The sequence below is a fragment of the Astyanax mexicanus genome, chromosome 1 (genome assembly GCF_023375975.1).
Source record: "Astyanax mexicanus isolate ESR-SI-001 chromosome 1, AstMex3_surface, whole genome shotgun sequence".
Lineage (NCBI taxonomy): Eukaryota > Metazoa > Chordata > Actinopteri > Characiformes > Acestrorhamphidae > Astyanax > Astyanax mexicanus.
Window position 1 is genome coordinate 75,871,567 of NC_064408.1, and position 20,972 is coordinate 75,892,538.

Sequence of the window (20,972 nt, forward strand, 5' to 3'; positions counted from 1 at the left end):
AAAGTAGTTTTTGCAACTTGTGGTGTCTGTAAGGCAGAGTTTTCTCAGTGTCTTGAAGGAGTTCATGGAGGTGCTGAAAAATAGTTGCTGCTTTTCCTTTACTCTCTGCTCCAGCTCATGCCAAAGCACACATCTCAGTTGGGTTTATAGGTCAATGTATTGTGATGTTCAAACACTTTTTTTGTTTACTATGTAATTCCATATGTGTCCCTTATTTGGTTTCCGGTCTTTAATATTAATCTACAATGTAAAACATTAAATAAAGCAATAAAGAAAAACATTAAATTAGAAGGTGGTACTGTATGTTACACTGACCAGCTCAAAACCCAAAACAACCTAAGTAAATAACCCCCTTCAGCAGTTGCTTCTCCACAGAACAGCTGGCTAATTGTTCATACATTCAGCATGTATGGGGATGGGAATTTAACTTTGGTTTACCCCAGTTTCCTAGGAGGAAAACAATGTCCTTTGTACTGAGTCAGATTTAGTGTGTTATTAACATTTAGTTACTTGTTCCTGATTTTGTGTTTCCATTACATGACATTCGAGCCAGCTGAGTTCTATGTTCATGTTTATAATGTAAAGGGGCTGTTTCCCAGACAGGGAATAATCCTGGTCTTGGACTACACCACATTTGTAATGGAGATTTTCCATTGAAAGAAAAATATAGCCTAAAACAAGGCCTAATCCCTGTTTCTTTAGACAAAGAGAAGAGTTTAAAAACAAACACATGAATCTTTGGTTACTGTTATGATTGATGCCATATGTTTTAAAATATAATGTGGAAATTATTTTATCTTACATCTTCCCAATTTAAATGTAGTGTATAAACATTGTTGAAGTTGCAAAACATAAGCCACATAATCTATATAAATGAACATATCAATCCAATACACTACAATATAAGAGTGGTCGGAAGTGGTAAGTTGTAAACAAAAAATAATTTTAACAGGGTCTTAGAGCCCACACAACCCAGAGCGGAAAAAACAAGGTCCATGGAAGATATGGGCCATTTACAAAGTTCCACAATGATTTAAGTTACTGTATGTAGTATTTTATTTAATAAAAGGGACTTTTATTTAAGTCATTTTCATAGATCCAAAAAAGTAACTAAAAATTATGGAAATAAACTTCATAAACTGAAGCTATTAAGTGAAGTATTATATGAAAATAATTCCAGTCAGGCACACTTAACTACTAATGTCACTCCATTTTACACACTTGTTGGTCTGATTCTTTCAAAATGTATTAGAAGCACCATGTTAATGTTTTATGTTAATGCTTGTCAGCAAGTGGAATTTGTGCACCTGCACTGTGTTTCCTGAAGGCACAAAGTGCAGGGTTTATGGTTGGGAGTAAAGGGCAGGTGTTTCACTGTAACAGTACTGCTCTGATAAGTATTATGGGCAGATTTAAAGATGATTATTAGGTAACCCCTCTTAAAAAACATCTCAAGACAAGTGACTACCCCTAACACATAGAGGATTAGAGTCAGTAGCTGCTGGACTATGACTCAGCAGCAGGAATACAGTGTATTGTACTGTACGATGAACAGAACAGAGATTAGTGTGTTTTAAGTGAATACTGACAGTCATATTTAGGTATAAACACCAGATAAAAGACATACTGTGTGTGTGTGTGTGTGTGTGATTTGTATATATACTCATACAGCTCTGGAAAAAATAAGAGACCGCTTAAAAATAATGAGTTTCTTTGATTTTACCAAATTGAAAACCTCTGGAATATAATCAAGAGGAATATGGATGATCATAAGTCATCAAACCAAGCTGAATTTTTTGCACCAGGAGTGGCATAAAGTTTCTCAAATGCAGTATGTAAGACTGGTGCATCTTTTTTGTTATTTCAGCCATTTTTCATTTTCTACAAATAAATGTTCTAAATGACAATATTTTTATTTAGAATTTGGGAGAAATTATGTTTGTAGTTTATAGAATAAAACAGCAATGTTCATTTTATTTAAACATAAACCTATAAATAGCAAAATCAGAGACACTGATTCAGAAACTGAAGTGGTCTCTTATTTTTTCCAGAGCTGTACATATAATATGTTAACTGCTATGATAACATATAGTATATTATCACAGTATCAACAATTCCTTGTTTTGCTTTGAATTGTTTGGAGGGTAAATTAAGTTTATAAATAAAGATAATTAATAATTTAATACCTAAGAATGTAGTTCATACACATTAGCATTTTTGTTTTTTTTTTTGTTTTTTAATCTTGCAGCTGATATTTCACTCTATGATTGACGCATTAAAAAATATAATATTGGCTTTCAAATATTGTATTTTCTTTAGATGTTAGATGCTCTAATAAACTGAACACGAAAACATAAAAAAATAAACCCAAGTCACTTCTTATTTCTATTGCATCAATCCCCTCACACACCCAAACACACATAACCCTTGATTACACTGCAGAACTGCTGAAAAACATCAAATAACTTTTCAAGAGTGTGCACACACACACACAGACACACACACACACACACACCACACCAGGTATAGTTGCAAAAGGTTCTCTTTTTAATCACATCATTTACAAAAACATGAACTCTGGAGTTGGACTTTGAGTGGGGGGGCAAATGTTTCTAAGAAAAGTCTTTCTTAGTTCAGGCTAACTCTGAAATATCCTCATCTTAAGAAAGTGTCTTTCTATAACTGGAAAGGAACGCTGGACTTCAGAATGGAATGTGCTGAAAATACCTGGTAATGCTTCAGGTTGAAACGGCAGGTATGAGTCTGCAGTGTTTATGCCATGGGGCAAATCTGAAGATACGCCAACCTCATGCAGAAGAGATGTTACCACATACTATACTAAAGATGACATGTCTCATGGACTAAAGAACCTTGTTATGATGGCACTGCCATGGATTCAAATATCCAATTCAACTTCTACAACACCTTTGAAAAGAAGAGAAGGCTCTTTTTAAACCCAACTGAAGATCATAAAAGATGAACTGGGAGGTAATGACTAACTGCAAACTGACGTATTGGCATGGCGGCAACATTGGTTGTCTGTCATCGGATGTTCTTTTTCCCCACTTTCAAATAACTTGCTTTTTATAACACTGAAACATGGACACAACACTGGAAGTGGTTAGAATTACCATCATCAGCTTCCCTCTGGTAGTGGTGGCACTGTCTCCTTCAAGATAATAATATATACATCCCAAAACAAAACCTGCATATCATAACAACAATGCCTGCGATGGCAATGAGGAATGTAAAGGCAGGTTTTGCATAATTCTATACATTAAAACTTCAGTGGCCATCCTTCTTAACACTGCCATCAGTCAGATTCAAACCCACCAATCCCTCGCCAAGTCCTGGTGTCGCCATTTAGAGCCGAGATTAGTGTGACGCCCCACTGGACGAGTGCAGGCAGAGGCTGAATGTTTGGATGTTTGTTTTTGAGTTTCATTCGTCTGACTCTCCGCGTGGGTGGCTGCAGAGTAGGAGCGCTGGCCGTTCTGAGTGTGTTCAGTGCTGCAGTGGGGGTGCAGGGGCTGGGCTCATGTGGCTTTGTGTTTCTGGCTGTCTGTGGAGTCTGAGCTGGAGGAAATGCTCTGCTGCTCCTTTAGTCGCAGGTGACGGGGCTTTACCGGCAGAGCTATAGCCAGCAGCACACAGCCTATATGCAGACAAAAGTACCATGACCTGGGAAGGAGGAATGTGTGAGAAAGAGAAAGAGAATGTAATTTTTTGTCCCAAAAGTTAAGTATTTGTATATAAACAATATTTTCCTAGATCACTATCCTAAAGATATACGTACATTTGGAATTTTACAAAGTGAAGCAGTAACAAGTTAAGTAACAGTGCCTGTTTACAGAGTTTTGGTTCATGCCTCACCTGTAGAATTTGAGGGACGGACCCACAGACAACAACACAAAGGGCACCACAGTGTAACAAATAGCTATCTGTGTGCTGGCCCACGTGATGACATCATACACAAACTTGTGTGTGGGTGATCCCAAGAAGTATGGCCTTACATTGTGCCTCACCTAAAGAAAGGAGACAAAGATGAATATGATATTAAGAAAATCAGATAAAGATAAAGATTTGTTTAAAAAGAAAACAGTACAAAGAAAAAAGCAACAAAAAAACAGATAAAAAACAAAAGGATGAAAAGAAGTAAGGAAGGAATTAAGAACCAATGAAAGAATGGAAAAAAGGGGAAAACAAAAGACAGACAAACAGAAAAAAGGAAAGCAGTAAAAAAGTTGAGCATGGCAAATATTTAAAAAAACAGAGACAAGAAAATACAAAATAAATAATACAAAGAATGCAAATAAAAATAGAGAAACGGAAAAAGACTAACAAACAAAAAAGAAACAAAAAGACAGAATCAAAGGAAAAAGTTGATGCAAATGAAAGAAAAGAAAATGGAAAAATGTTTCCTCTAACAGAAAAGAAAACTTTACAAGCGAATAAAAACACTGTAACAGAGTGCTCTTATAAAAGCCATCAGCACTGAATCAGTCGTAGTTGTGAGGCTAAGCTTTGGGCTCTTGTCTGGCTGGCTGCTTTTTAAACCTAGACAGGCAGCGGTTCATTACCCTCTACTGAGCCTTCTCTCCATCTTAGTTAAATCTTAACCGTGTGGCAGCTGTAAGTGATCACTAGAGTGGAGGCCTTCAGTCTCTTTCCTCTGCTGTCTCTTCAATCACCTCCAAAAGACTAATCCTGTCTACGTATGTGGAGGAAAAGCAGTGGACTCCACCACTCCAACGTTACTTTTCTTTACAGAAGAAGTGGTTACACTAATTAGTTATTTCATTACTGCAAAACTGACTGACTGACTGAATGTAAGAAATCCTCCTGTTTAGTTTCTCTTAGTGCAAAACTCTGACTGTGTACTTTACATCCTAGACGCCACACACAACCCTAAAGATCAGTGCAGGGACAGAATCCTCACCGCTCTGGCAGCCAGTGTGACCACGATGCCTGTGAGAAATGTGAGGTAGTAGCCTGGATAAGCTCCATGCCACATTGCAGACAGCAGGAATGTGGCTGCTGTGGGGTTGTAAGGGCAACGTTCATAACATACCCTGCACACAAACACACAGAATATGATCAGTATAATCAGTATGGATGAAAAAAATACACAAAACACAAAAAGTAGCACTATTCTTCATTTTATTTACTATATAAAATGACCAGTGGTTACAGCAAAATAACAAAATAACTCTTCTTCAGGCAAGTAAAGGATAATTTTCTGATTTTACTTTAGGAAGTCACCTAATCTTTCACCTTTTCACAGCATCTAGACCGATATCTTCACCCAGCATACCAACTTACAATGAGAGCTAGCCAGACTAAAATACAAAAAATACAGAAGTCACCACAGATTCAACTGTAATGTGCTGATGTTTGCTTTTCTATTTTGTGGGAAAAACAGAAGTTGTGTTTTGGCAGCCCTTTTACTAGACATACTTATTTATTTAGGTTGAAAGGCTTTTCTGCAAGCTGCAAACAACACTATACATTTTAGTGAGTGTGGCAACTAGCCACTTGTTCTGTTATAGTTTACTCCACATACAATCACTATGCCTTCAGCTGAAATTGTTCTGCAAAGTTTACATACAGTATTCTTTGAGAGAAGACGTACAAAAAACTTAACTTAAATTTATAGCACCAAGCTTAATGTCAGACAAGGGTTACATGATATGAAGCACCCCAGTATTGAGCTGTGGAGCAGTGGAACGGTGTTCTCTGGAATGATGGAGCTCCATCCAATATTATTGGCATGAGTTGGACTGAACAAACATGTCCTCAGAGCAATGCTTTAAATCTAGTAGAAAGTCTCCCCACTCCAACAAAAACAGCAAAAATACCCTTGATTGAAACAATGACTAAGCAGATGTCCAAATACTTTTGTCCATATAAAAATAATAAATATATAAATCTGTCTTCAAAAGAATAAATGATTCAGCATTTATCCCAATACATGTGTTAGTATATAGTGTGTGTTAGTCCAGTAGCTTCAGTTTAGAAGTAAATTATCAAAAGCTTAACACTTAGCTGGGTGAATACCTTCTGCACAAGTTAGGTGAAATTGCCAGTCCTGCTCTTTGAGGTTGTAAACCCACAGTAAGAACTGTGCAATAGCAGAGCATCTCCACCCTACTACCTAATAAGGTTTGGTATCTGGTTAAGTTGTGAGATAATTCTTTGGAACAGTATTGTTTTTCATTACAAAACAGAACTGTGCTGCAATAGTAATACCCATTGACACCACTAGATGGCAGAGAGTCTCACAGATCACTACAACTCACTACTATTACTTCTGTATACAATATCTACCATGTCCTGAATAGTTGAACAGTTAATAATCTGAACAGTAAACTACATATCTAAAATCTATGATAACTCTTACCTTTTCAGCCAGTGTGCAGTCTGTATATTCCAGTTATCAAGGAACACTTTAAAACTGGTGGCTAACTGAAATAGGAAAAATAAGAAAAGAATGTTTAGATTTATGTATTTGATTCCAACGTGAATGAAAGGATGCTGATGATAGTGTAATAGCAGGACTGACCTCTATGTTCATTATTCTCAGGTTGGAGATGAGGTCCCACTGTGGCTTTCCATCACTGTCATAGCCGTTAAAGCCAAAGCCAGCTGCGTTGTTGATGGCATCAGCTGTACAGAGAGACAGCAAGGACAGACAAGTCCCAGATTAGACACAGCAAGTGAGGTCATTCTCTTTTAGCAGCATTTTTTTTAAAGAAAAAAATGTAACCCAATTTTTGACACTTTCAACTCATGCATTTGGTCAGGATGCCAACAATGCAACCAGTGTGGGGGGGAGGCCAGTGTGTGTTTTTCAAAGCATTTCTTTAATCCTGAACTGATTAGCATCTAGGGCTGGCCCGAATAGCGTTTTTTGAGCTCCGGATATTCGGCACTGATTCGAAGCGAATATTCGAATATTCGTTTTTAAAAAAAGAGGTAAAAAAAGAGGTAAAAAAAAAAAAAAGAAAATCACGGCCCCCTTAAGACATATTCACCCCGGATTTTTGGTGTTTTTATCCCGGATTTTTGTTTTTCACCCCATATTTTTTCTGTGTTTTTAGCCCAGATTTCTTTGTGTTTTCATCCCGGAATTTCTGCTGCCGCACACTGCGGCTTATCCGCTGCGTAAGCAGGCTAGGAGCCTGCTGCTGCACGGTTTCTTAGAAAAATAACAAACAAAAATAAACCCAAAATGTTGACAAAAATATAGTCTAACGAATAAAAAAAAATAAGAAACGAAAAACTCCACAGGACCAAAGAAAATTACTAAGACATGTAATACTGAAAAAAAAACGGAAAAAACAAATACGCGTCTGGGGATAAAAATTAAACAAACCAAACCACTCTCAAAGAAATAAATGTATATATAAACAAAACAAAAGAATGGACAAAAACAACAATCCGTTAAAAAAAACTCATTTAAATCCATTAAAAAACTCATTTAAAACAATCACAGGCTTTTTGCGCAGAATAATAAAAGTTTCGGTTAGTTTCAGTTTCAAATCATGAAAACAGCTCATCAAAACCTCAACCTATCCTTTATATTTGACAATATTTGATTAACTTACAGGTCCTTACTTATTTTTATTTAACTGAACTGAGTTGTAAATTATTTATAGCCTCGCGCTGAATTCAGCTCCGCGCTGCGAAAGAGAGAGAGAGAGAGAGAGGCGCAGCGCATTTTGCCTGATTTTAATTAACAGTACATTTGTTGGCTTTAGTAAGTTTAATAACATTAATTTTAGTATACTTGTCAGATCTTATTTATAAAAACTTTTTTTTAGAAGACAGAGGTTATTCTGCGCGCAATGCGCGCCGCTGCGCCAAGCACCACTTTGCATGCCTGACATTTCAGAGCGCTGGACGAGATTTTAATTCATGAATTAATATATTTGATATTTTAATAAATTTGCCCTGGTGATAAGAAACGAATGCTAACATATAGCTTTATATTTCTGTGTATTTCAAATGTTTTAAGTTTTATGTAATTGACGGGCAGCACCACGCGCCAGATTGACAATGTGCTTTGTTTTTCAGATATAAAAGTGAAATTCAGTTAAATAATAGCAAAGTTAACTAAAATAAATTTATGTTCAGTCAAAGTTATTTTCTCTTTTAATTTTCCATTTCAAAACTCTAGCATTTGAGTGAGAATAAGCATCTGTTGAAATTTTTAAACAGCAGAATGCCTAGTTACAGTTATTTAGTCTGTGTACTAAACATAAATATAAATCCTTATAACTGACAGAAATAAATATAACTAATAATAATTTATAGTTACAGTGCAGATTTTTAAGTATATATATTTTTTCATAGTTGATTGCTGAAGGCTCTGGGTGTGGTTTATTTTTATGTGGTAAAGATGTGATGGGATGGAGTATTTTGGAGCGCAGGGTGAGCAATCGCGCTAAGCTTTTTTCCGCCGCCAAGATAGAAACACGCCAGAAATTTACCTCAACACACATCATTTCCAGACCACCACGCCCATCGGTGTTAATATATTCCAAAGTCCAACGCTATTTTAAGGACGCGTGCAAGGCCTAAAAATAGACTGTTGACGGGTGGCAACGCGCCACGCTACACGCCTTGCGTGGGGTGTATGATAGGGCTCTTTGTCTGTATGCGCAAAGTTAAAAAAAAGTTCATTCAGCTGCTAAAGTAACGTGCAGTAACGGAGTGTCGAAAATGGTAACGGCGTTATAGTTACAGTCATAGTAATTAGTTAGATTACTCGTTACTGAAAAAAGTAACGGCGTTAGTAACGCCGTTTATTTTAACGCCGTTACTCCCAACACTGTCGTCTGGATTAAACTCCTGCTCCAGCCAATAACAGTTCAGTTCTGTCCCGCGCGCAAGATATTCTGACGGGACCCGCGAGAACAGAAGTGGTTAGAGTGAGGTGGAGCTCTGGAAAGTAGAAAAAAAAACGAATATCCGAATACCAAAATTAAAAACCGAATACCTACTCAACGAACGAATATCCGAATACCCGAATATTCGGGTCCAGCCCTATTAGCATCACAGTGACTGTAGGAGAGGAGATAAACTCAATTTACCCACCCAGACAGAGAGATAGGATGAGAGAAAGGGGAGGAGAGAGAGTGAGAGAAAGAAAAAGAAAGAGGGGGGAGGAGAGATAGATAGAAAGAGGGAAAGAGGCCAACTGTGTTCTCTGAGACTCTCAGATGCAGATGATGATGACATCACCAATGTCCTGATGACATAAGGACATAAGGACTAAGACATAAGGACTAAAGGATAAGGGCTAAAGTAGCTGTGTCACTCAGGAGCCCCCACACAGTATTGATGATCTCAGAATATCATGTATTTATTGCAAGAAAGCAGATGATTTCATTTCTCACATGCAATTCCCAATTTGGCCTGACGAGGGCAGTAAACAACTAAATAACAGGACAACAGCGTTGGGGAGTGTTGGGGGTTGCCATCATGAATTTTTAGCTCAGGTTCAGCTTAACTTGTCAGTGAAGAATATAAAACTATGAGAAAGGAATGATAAAAAAAAAAAAAAAAAAGATCTGCATGACCTGTAAGGGTTTTCTACATTTTCACATGAACATTTACCAACAACTATATTATCCTTAGAATTAAGTAAATTATTTCTGTTGAGAGTGCTATGTGTAAATGATCAGAATAGAGACTATTCTACAGGGTTCATACACATTTTAACTAATACATTTCCATGATTTTGTCATGACTTTTCCATGCCTTTGAGGCAAATTTTAATGACCATGCGATTTTTAAAACATCATTAAAATTGATTACAGTAGGTCTAAAATTAATCAGACAAAATGTTGACACAACTTTTTTAAATAATAAACTGTGTGTCAGATCCTGAGAGCTCCAATAAACTGAAACACAAAGATTTGTAGACCAAATGTCCCTGACTTTTCAAAATCTTTGTCCGTTTTTATTTTTCCAAAACGTATCCAGGCCTGGATACTGATATTTTCAAATTCCATGACTTTCATAAAAACCCTGATTCTACAATAATCCTCATTACAAAACAAATCAGGACTAAAACACTCCTTATAACTTCTGTGTGAATAAATGGGGCTACCCTGCTGTAACCTAATCTTCTGAACAAATAAATAGCATAATTTGTATGACATCACAAAAACATTTAAAATAGATTGGGACTATTTTCACAGCTTATATACCATAAATATTTCCTTATAGGAGCCTTAAATCATTATTTGTGCAATGCCAGAAACAAACCACTTTATTTCTTTAATAAACCATGTTTATAATAGAGGAGATCGATTGTAAAGACCCTTGTAATGATCCCAAGAACCATTTTTGTAAATATTCTTTACCAATCTAAAGGTTCTAAACAGTCCACACTGAAGTGCTTCTTCTTTCGCATAATTTAAAGAACCACTTTTATTTTTAAGACTGCAGTAAATGGCATGTGTTGAAACTTAATCGTAATTAAAATACTGTATTTTTCGCAATATAAGGCGCACTTTTAGTTCTCCAGCACCAAGACTCCAGACTGAAGCAGCATTAGCATTAGCTGCTAACCACGCTAAGTGCTAGCTCTTTCGTCGTTCAGAGGTGAGAATTATCTGCCTGTAGCCTGCTGCTAACTTTGCCTAGCACTGCTGGAGCAGTATTAGCATCAGCTGCTGGGTCTAGCTCTTTTGCAGTTCAGAGATGAGCATATATTATATATTATAAGGAAAACATTATATGTGACTATGGTCACATATTGCATCCTAAAATCTGGTGTGCCTTTTGTATAAAAATAGACCAGAAAATAAACGTTCATTAATAGTGAGCCTAATAATATGGTATGTGAAATGTTTTTATTATAATTTCTTTTGAAGATTTAAGATGGAAAAGACAGTGAGAGCTAAAGGTGGAAATCAGGAAAACACTGCATTCATGGGAAAAGGAAATGTGTTAAGCCCCAGAACAAACAGGGAAATGCCACAGGGGACAGACAGAGAAAGTGAAAAAGGGAAAGAGAGAAAAGAGAAACGCACCCAGAGTCCAAACAAAGTAGTATTTAGGCCGTGTGGTCAGCATGGACAGATACAGGTAGACCACCTTGGCGTAGATGGGTGTGGTGGCAATGAAGTCATCATCAGTGTTGCGCTCAACAGGAAATACTTTGCAGACAGAAAGAAAGACCAGCAGAGACAGGAAGCAGGTGCCCAGCTTGCGAACTACCTCCATCTGACAATGACACAAGACAGACAAGCATTAGCCTTTTCAAGGCACCAAACAATATTATACAGAAAAACATTACTGACAAAAACTGTTTATACTCATGTATTAGCAATACTGACAAACTTCAAGATGATAAAATATTAAACTCTGTTAATATTTGATAATGTTGGTAACAGATTAGGGAGACAGTGTTTAATATAATCAACAAATACTTTCTATAAATAAATTAAATTATGACTGTAATTACTGTCTTGTCAAAAAGCATTAATAAATGCAATAAAGCCGTTTTTTTCATTACTATGTATGGACAGACGGCACCATTCTGAGTACTCTCACTATAGCTGAACTTCACGTTCTTAGCTTTCAAAGAGACCGTCCTTTTGAAAGGATCTGCACTGTGACACTCTTAAATTATGCTGCACATTTGGGATATTTCCAAAAAGCTATCGTATTTACATCAACAACAGGTTCTCCAAGGACGAGGAAGAGTAGGAAATCAGAGCTTTCACTGAAGAACATAACCTTGGGTAATTAGGCTGATAAGTAAATAGGCTTTTTTTCACTGAGAGTTCTTGTTAATAGTGGTCTTGCACACACAGCGCCAGAGTACTTAAACCCTCATTAAAAGCTGAAAGACTTTGCTGCACCAGAGCACAACCTCTTGAATATTCAATGAAGATACAATGATATTCGTTCCAAGTCAGTAACTTTACCGCTATGTGACTGCTGCTAAATGCTGTGCGTAAATTTAGCTAAAGCTCAAGACTCTGAAACATACATTAGGCGAAGGGTCATTTAACCGGGTTTTTCCTTGCAGTTTTCCATTGTTCTCCAGCTCTCGATGGCGAAAAGGCTTGCCCTCGATGAAGGCGATGTAGTCTTTGTAGGAACAGGTGGGTCCAGCTAGGATGCCCATGAAGTTACAGTTATAGCTGAAATACTCCAGGAGACTGGGCATCCGCCTGAATACAAAAGCCAGAAAAGCATATCAGTAACTGTACAAACACTCCCTATATTAAAAAAATGTGTAATTCACTCTGCACTTCGGTCTACATGTATAAATGACAGTCCAAACACTAATCAACTAAGTTTGTTGTTAAGACATCTTAACAACTAAACAGTGGCAACTGTGTGTGATTATCTAGGCATGCACAATGTTAAATGGCGATGCACAATCCTCCCTTAATCTCTATAAATCTGCACCTATATAATTGTTTCTTCCATTCACGTACCATCATATGCACTGGGCATGTTATATGTTTATTTTACATTAATCATATTCTATTCTTATTTTATTTTTTTCTATTATTGTAACATCTTTGTAGCTGCTGAAACACTTTGATTTCCCCTCTGTAACTACTAAAGTGTTATACTATCTTGAATAATTACAATTATTGTAAAAATACAGAAGCAAACTTTAGACACAGAACATGTCCTTGCTGATCAACTTTAATGGGGTTAGGGAACAAATATATCCATAACAATATCAACCACAGACCCGTAGTTTGTAAAAAGCATCTTTTTACAAAAGTCATTCCTATTTTAAAACTCTTATTTGTCAGTTTAGATAATCTCAACATACTGTACTTTTGGGAAACTAGAATGTGTTTAAATTGCTCTGTCCTTCATTCAACTTATCTGACACACCTTATGGCCAACAGCTTTTGACTCTGAGTGAGCTGGTCTTCCTTCCGGGCCATTCCTGTCAATACAGAGAAAGGAAAAACATGTATATTAAATGTATATTGTACAAATAGCTTAGCTATCAATAATTAAAAGCTATCCTGCCTGCTGGAAATTGTCCAACAGAGCACTTCTTTATTGAATAAAGCTTTGTTAACCCCCAAAACAATAAACAGTCTGATGACAGTAATGTGTCACAGCTATGCTTAACTGAATGTGTGCCCAAGCAGGGCAATTCCAGCTGCCCCACTGTACTGACAAAACAGACACAGTAATGATGCCACACTTTATCAGTGGGAAACAATGCCACAAAACACATGAGAGGAGAAAGAAAGAGCAGCTGGTGTTGGTGGGATTTAGAAATAAAAGGTGAAGGCACAAAGGCTTGGGTTCAAAGACAAAGGAAACTTTATAAGCCCAGACACTGAGGGTAAAGAAAGTCTCCCCTCAGAAATGAGGCTACCGTCCTCTCTCTAAAGCTGCACTCTGAACTGTCTGGTCAGGAGGAAAGACAGAATCCTTTAAACTCTCACTGCTGGGGCTGATGAATGAAGGTAATTAGAGCAGGATAGCAGTTAACCGTAAATTACTTCTTGCATCCCTGCATCCAGAAGACCTCCCCCTGCTTCAGCACACGCACTGTCTTACTGAAGGAAGAAGGGAGTTGACCTGGAGGAAGTATCCCGAAATATATTTCTTGCTGTTTTATTGCCATCATTATGATGATAATGAGATTAGGCTCCTAATCAGCACACATTACATTTATTGCCCAGCACAGGGTGAGAGTCTGCAGTGACCGGAGACACAGAGTGACCACTTACAGTCACTCACATTTAGGCACTTCAGTATGAGTCTTTTTTTAAAGGCACTCCTCACTTTTCCAAATAAACAAATACTGCTTGCTTATTTTATTGGGAAAACAATGCATTTAATTTTTATTGTTTTTTTTTTAATAATTGTAAAGGAGAAGTACCAGTATATGGACATATATATATGTAAATCCACATATACTGGGCCAGTGTTATTATGTTATTGGTTAACAGTTAGTAATCAGAAAAATGGTAAAAAATATATTTACTATACATAGTAAATAGTAACTTAAACTACTGATGACAAATGATCAATATTGGTATCAGGAGATGAACGTTAATTGGTATCAGACCACTGATGTGACCAGTGATTCCAACCAATAAACAGATTATACAGTAACTCATAACCATCACATTTTATGAACGCAATTATCTAAGCAGCTCATTTATGTTTCTTTTCTCAGAGGCAACACAGTCATTGATACTTTAAGCTGAAAATCACAATGTACAACTTGTATTTTAACATTGTGTTCCAGAAATCTTATCAGAACGAGTTACATAAAATGTTAAACATTTTACAAAATAATTGGGATTGTTGAAATGGTTAGAATATACCCATAGAAGCAAAAAATAACACTTTTAAATAGAGCTTTAAAAGGATCTCCAGCACTAACTCAGCACACCTACATTCTGTAAATAACATCAAATAATCAAACATTCAAACACATTTTTGGTTAAAAATGATATTCAGAACACTACAGGTCCATGGCTCAGCAGAATATTATTATTATTATTATTATCGTTATTGTTATTAATATATTAACATGTTTCATATTAAACAACTAAGTGCTAAGAGACATTTGGAGAAAATCTGAGGTAAAATATTTTTTTTTTGTGGATTCCTAATAATTGTGCATCGTGGGACCAGTGGGACTGGGGTAATTTCTCATTCCTAAAGTGAATAAGAAGGTAAGGAGAGGAGAGGACAGAAGGCCACTCTGCTGCTTTAATTTCAGCCTTTCTCCATCATCCATCTCCCAGCGCTTTAATTAGCTTCACTGAGCTTTTATAACAGCATACGCTCTATGAACACCTGCATTCTGCATACAGAGCAGCCCCCTCTTTTAGCTGTGTGGAAATGCATGTGAATGAAGTTAATGAATGGGTGGAGGGGGGGTATTTTTAGATGTTTTTTTTTTATTTGTTTTTAAATATAAGATATTCAATGATCAGTAGCATACTCCATATATATATATATATATATATATATATATATATATATATATATATATATATATATATATATATATATATATATATATATATTATTAGAATTTTAGAATCATTTTACATGTAAAATGTACATGTAGTGATTCACAAAATGTGAGAAGTATTTCCAGATGTTTGCACTTTATTTTATGCAATATTGTTCAATTTTGGTGTGTAGCAGAAATTACTAAAATATTAACAGCAATATAAACATTCAAGGAAAGAAAATGGGCAATTAACTAGATCATTAGATAAAACAAATCAGCGTGCACACTCACCGTCATGGATCTCAAAGGCTATACTGGTGATCTTCTGTGTGATAACCATCATGGGCCTATCAGAAGAACAGGAAGCAGAGCAGCACAGAGAAAATGAGGTTAGTGGAATGTGTACAGCGTGTAGAGCACGACAGAATATAGGTAAAATGTGTTTAGCAGATTCAATCAGACTGTACATTTTGTCACCTTCAAGTGTTCCAACAGCAGCACCAGCTAATTCTGGCATCAGTTTGCAGCTTCAGTTTGACAAACAATTATCCTAATTCACCCTCTAGATATTTGTACAATAAAAGTAACTGTATTGATAAAGTATGTAAGTTGATAACAGTGAGAGAACAGTACAAACTCCACATGGGAATTAGTTAAGTAATCCTCCCTAAATACATTAAGAATAGTTCATTGTTTGAAAGTCCTGTGTGTACACAATTTTTAAAATCTTTACATATCATATTACATATCATGTAAATATGATCTATATGTTATAAACATAGTACTTTATGGAGTTGCTAATAGTTCAACAACTACATTTTTTATGTAACCCTGCAATCACATGACATGTGACTCAGCAAATGTTGTCAACAAAAATGTGAGCAGAGTCTATGTAATGAAGTTGAGTAGCATTTGCATTTAAGAACAATAGGAACAAAGATGTGTGTGGATTACCAATGAGAACTGAGCAGAATAGTGCAGGACTCTTTTTTTGTTTTCTAGATTTTTATTCCTACTACAGATGAATAAAAGCTCAAATGCTCTGCTGCAAACAAATAGCAGCTATTGAAATGAACAAACAGTCCTTTCCTCAGTCACTGCGTGCATGTAAACTGGGAGGCAGCATGGCGAGGTAGAATTCATAAACAAGCAATTTCCCTCCAGGATTTAGTTTGTTTGCTTGTTTATTTATTTGGTTCTATATTTACTGTGATTTGTAATGGATTTTGTAGATTTTTTGTAGCTTTTATATACAGTAAAGTATGCCAAAGCCCCTTGTTGTGGAGATGTGTGCATACATTTTTTACAGTGATAAAATTAAATTAAAGAAGGAGAAGAAGGTCACTTCTTCAGTGAACTGACTTTGGCCATACTGCTATAGCTTTGGTGTTTGTAAATTCAAGGCAACCAAGGGTTTAAATTTAGTCCAAACACACCAAAATGTTGGTGATTTGGGGATAAAAAGTTTTGTATTGTGAATGTAGCCTAAAAGAAAGTCATTTTTACTAATTGTTTAATGTACAAAGTGAATTAAATTTACAATAAACACTTTTATTTCAGAAACAAAATATTGTGGCTTTCAAAATGGTGTCCATGTTCTGGACATAGTCTAAAAGATATGCCCCCTCACCCATAACCTGCTAGGGTATTCAGATACAGCTCTGGAAAAATAAGGAACCACTTAAAAATGATGAGTTTATTTGATTTTATCAAACTGATCACAAGCCATTAAATGAAGCTGAACTGCTTAAAATTTTGCACCAGGAGTGGTATACAGTTATCCAAAAGCAGTGTGTAAGACTGATGGAGGAGAACATACCAAGATGCATGAAAATTGTAATTAAAAAACGTATCCATTAAAAAAGTTATCCATTAAATATTGATTTCTGAACTTTTAAAACTTTATAAATATGAACTTGTTTTCTTTGCATTATTTGAGGGATAAAAGCTCCACATCTTTTAAATGCTATAAATGACAATATTATTATTTTGTATTTGGCAGAAATGTTGTTCGTAGTTTATAGATTAAAACAACAATGGTCATTTTATCCAAACATATACCTATAAATAGCAAAATCAGAGAAACTGATTCAGAAACTAAAGTGGTCTCTTATTTTTTCCAGAGCTGTATGTCACATTTCCTTTTATTTTGTTTCTCTTTAATTTTTAAATTAAAAGGACATTTTGCGACTTTTAGAATGTATTTAAGTTGGAAAGCTAGTCTAGCTCAAAACCTCACAGAACTGTATTGAATTAACTGTGTTTTACAGAACATCAAAGAAACTGGACCATAAAGCAGTTTGATATAACTGACCTTGCTGTGGAGACGTAAAGGCTGCTTTTACAGATAAAATATTCCCACTCTCCCCTACAACTCACAGAAACTGAAGGACAAACAAGCTGCCCTCATTCATAACACAAGTAAAACTATTTTACACACATTCTTACCCTGTGAAATCAGCTGAGTACATGCCGTAGTCGAAGACGTACACTCGCGTGATCTGGCAGAAACCAAGGTATGCCAGAGCAACCACCAAACAGTATCTGAAACACAGTTACAATATATACCTTTAGATGTTAATATTTAAACACGGTATAAGAACTTCCCTGCTCAAAAAAAATACTAAACCCACCATGAAGAGAGCACCACAGAATTAACGATCTACAGTGGTCAAATGTGACTATTACCGTGATAAATCATGAACTCATCAGCACCGAGCTATCTCTACACAGCCTGCAAAAAGCAGCTTATTACAGCACAAGCGAAACAGCACTCCTTTTATGGAGTGTGCAATTAGCACAGCTTCAGTAAAACCTGATAAACGTAGGTTATTAAATGTAATTGGTAATTTTACAGAATTATGACTGTTTTTTTTTATAAGGAACTGCAGATATAATTAAAAGTCCTATTAAACACTATTAATTATTGTCTGTTCCCATATGAAGTGTCCCTGAAAACACACATTCAGCAGCTGCAACTGACATACTAAATGTTTTCTTCAGTGTACATTTTTAGCATGTACTGCTGCTTTTCTTGGGAGTCTTACAAAAAGTTAAACACCAATATTAGGGGTGAGTGATATGGACCTGATAAGGACCTGAAATTATTTTATAAAAACAATATTCTTGATGACATGGGACAACGTATATGAGAAGCATTTTATTTTAAGAATAAACAACATTTAAAGATTCAATCATTTGGTAGAAACTGTCTATTTTGTAAACAACAGTAACTTTTTTTTATTTAATGTAACATGAAACTAATGAAAACTTCCGACAAATTACACCAGAATGTTTATTGCATGCAAAAAAAACCTTACGGATACAAAATACTATACATGATAGAATATTGCAATATTATCACAATATAGATTATTTTTGTACCATTTTAAAAGCGATTACACTAAAATATAGCACACATAATTAACATATCAAAATTAACAACAAAAAAATATCTAAGTATCTCTCTCTACAAATGCTTTCTTTTCTACAGCTGCAAATGCTAACAGCTTAGCAATACACACTGAATATTCCATAAGATGCTACATCAGTTTTTCCCATCCCTGATCCTGAAGCCACCTTTTCCTACAAACTGATGTATTTTCCCTCCCCCAACACACCTGATTCAACTAATCGGCTCATTAACAATCTCTTTCAGAGATGTGCAGAAAGAATGCAATTCTGGGAGAATCTATGGGAGCAGGCATAGGTCAATTCACAGTTTATGTTGTTCTTAAATTCTGCAAAGAGCAAAAGACCTGTGATCTGCGGCTTCACAGATCACCTGAAGAGGACAAAAACACTACACTGTGACACCTAGCCAGTCACTATGTTTACAAAATGTTGACCAGAGACAATGAGAGCATTTATTGGCAATTCCAGGACTAAAAGACAAAAGCAGAGATAGCTCATTTTCTCCTGAACAGGTAAGAAATGAGCTTCATCTAGGGTTAGCTAAACTTAAGTACATTTTTCATAGGAATATGCATTTAAAATCATTTAAATATTCAATATTTTCCTATTTATACTCGCTGGCCTGCATGCAGCTAGATTATGAAGACAGCAAGTACTTGAAATGATCCAGACTTATCCTGGCTAATGTCGTTATGCTACAGCATGCTAATGTGAACTGTCATATCATAGAAAAGTCATATCTGTTTACTACCTCAGCAAAAACCAGTGTAACTAAAAAGAAATATACAACAGAAAAGAACAGTTTGGCTCTAAATCGTCTCAATTTAACAACGAATGTGATGTGATTATCCACTGACGCTCCAAACGTTCTTGAACTCATCTTGCACACCTTCACCTAGATTCAATGTCCTCAATCTGGCAACCCATGTGAGCATCATGTCTTCATGACAGGGTGCTGGGGCCTGGGGTTAAGTCCAAATCTGGGTTGAGTTTTCATGTTCTAATTGTGTCTGAGTGGGTTTCCTACTCCGGTTTCCTCCCACAGTCCAAACACATGGTAAGCAGGTAAATAAGATACACTACATTACCAGGAAAAAATGAATAGTCTGAATGAATTGCATGATGAATTGTGATGATTGGCACTTTGTCCCGATGCAGTCCTCCAGGTGGAGATTGTTTCCGGTTGAGAGTATGCTATGCGCTATTGGGTGCCACTTATTACCTGGTATGTATGGACGAGTGCTTCTGTGTGTTATTGGTTGTTGTGTCTTGCTAATGGTCATAATAATCCACAGTCAAAGAGTGTTTAAACACTTCATTCATGTTATTATATACAAAAAAAACTATAGTGAATTAAATTGTCATTGATAAAGCTGAGGAAGTATGTGTCACAGCATGTTACTGAGCGGGTCTTTCATCTATTGTGATGAAGGCAGACTGAAAAGCACCCAAAAAAGGGTTGGTGGCATTATGCAAGGGAAAAAAACCTGGATGTGCCGCTCTCATCCTGGGATAGATCACTATAGCCATGAACCATGAACAATATTGTGGTGCAGAGTAATGAAAACAAAAATATAATTAATATTCTGAGCAGCTTAGCAAGGATGGATGGTCTCCATGGTGATGAAAGGGTGATGGATTTGCAGAAAATGAACAGCTGTGTGTGTGCGTCTGTGTGTGTGTGTGTTTGTGGAGATAAGGACAGGCCATTGCTTTCAATAAAGATCAGTGGCATCCTCCTCCTCCTCCTCCTCCACACAGATATGGATACCAGTGCAGTTGGTGTGTTTATCATACAGGTGTTTCATTATCACCCAGCCTCAGTGGGACGTAGCTGCGCAGGGCTGCAGGTTTGCAGCCTGCTATTTTTGTCACTGCCATGATACCGCAGTGTGAAGAAGATTCTGGCCCATAAGACACCTGTGCTCCGAGCAAACGTCCCAGGATAGAACTGCTTGCTCAGGCTCTGAGCTTCACAACATACATTAGCTATATATGCTCAGATGCTATTTAACTAGGACTGGGCACTTCACCTCTGTAAACAAATAACTAGATGGTCTAGGTAAGCAGTTTAGGTAAGAGGAATGTTCGGCTCTGTCAGTGAAGCCACAACATTGTTTTTAATGCTATAAGAACCAAATACTCCATGCTGTTATGGGATTACATAACTGAACGAATGCCGACAAGCTAAAAATGACATAAAATAAAAACAGAGATTATGTCTCTAGCAGTTCCTGAAATGGTATTACATACTCCAAACTTTAAACATTTTCAAATGTACAGCTCTGAAAAGAATTAAGACTTCAAAATAATCAGTTTTTCTGATTTAACAATCTGTAAAATTAACATTATTGTTTTACTCTATAAACTACTAACAATATTTCTCCCAAATTACAAATACAAATACTGTAATTTAGAGCATTTATTTGTAGAAAACTTAAATAATGCAAAAAAAAAAAGTTTATATTCATTTAGAAACAACAATGCTAATATTTTAGCACTCAGAAATCTTTTGTTGAAATTACCCTGATTTGTGATTAATCACAGCCTTCACGTATCTTGACATGCTCTCCACAAG

General features: G+C 36.2%; 1 protein-coding gene across 1 annotated transcript in view; it reads right to left on the bottom strand.

Moving 5' to 3' along the window:
- Window positions 1–2,526: 2,526 nt before the first annotated feature.
- mboat2b (membrane bound O-acyltransferase domain containing 2b) overlaps window positions 2,527–20,972 on the bottom strand; it is a 61,285-nt gene continuing 42,839 nt past the window's right edge. Inside the window, exons 4-13 of the mRNA XM_007235243.4 lie at window positions 17,429–17,524; window positions 15,272–15,327; window positions 12,880–12,934; window positions 12,011–12,194; window positions 11,046–11,238; window positions 6,563–6,666; window positions 6,401–6,465; window positions 4,940–5,072; window positions 3,874–4,025; window positions 2,527–3,681 (exon numbers count right to left, since the gene is read on the bottom strand). Of these exons, the coding sequence (XP_007235305.1) occupies window positions 3,537–3,681; window positions 3,874–4,025; window positions 4,940–5,072; window positions 6,401–6,465; window positions 6,563–6,666; window positions 11,046–11,238; window positions 12,011–12,194; window positions 12,880–12,934; window positions 15,272–15,327; window positions 17,429–17,524 (1,183 nt within the window). The 3' untranslated portion in view covers window positions 2,527–3,536. The remainder of the gene's footprint in view (window positions 3,682–3,873; window positions 4,026–4,939; window positions 5,073–6,400; window positions 6,466–6,562; window positions 6,667–11,045; window positions 11,239–12,010; window positions 12,195–12,879; window positions 12,935–15,271; window positions 15,328–17,428; window positions 17,525–20,972) is intronic.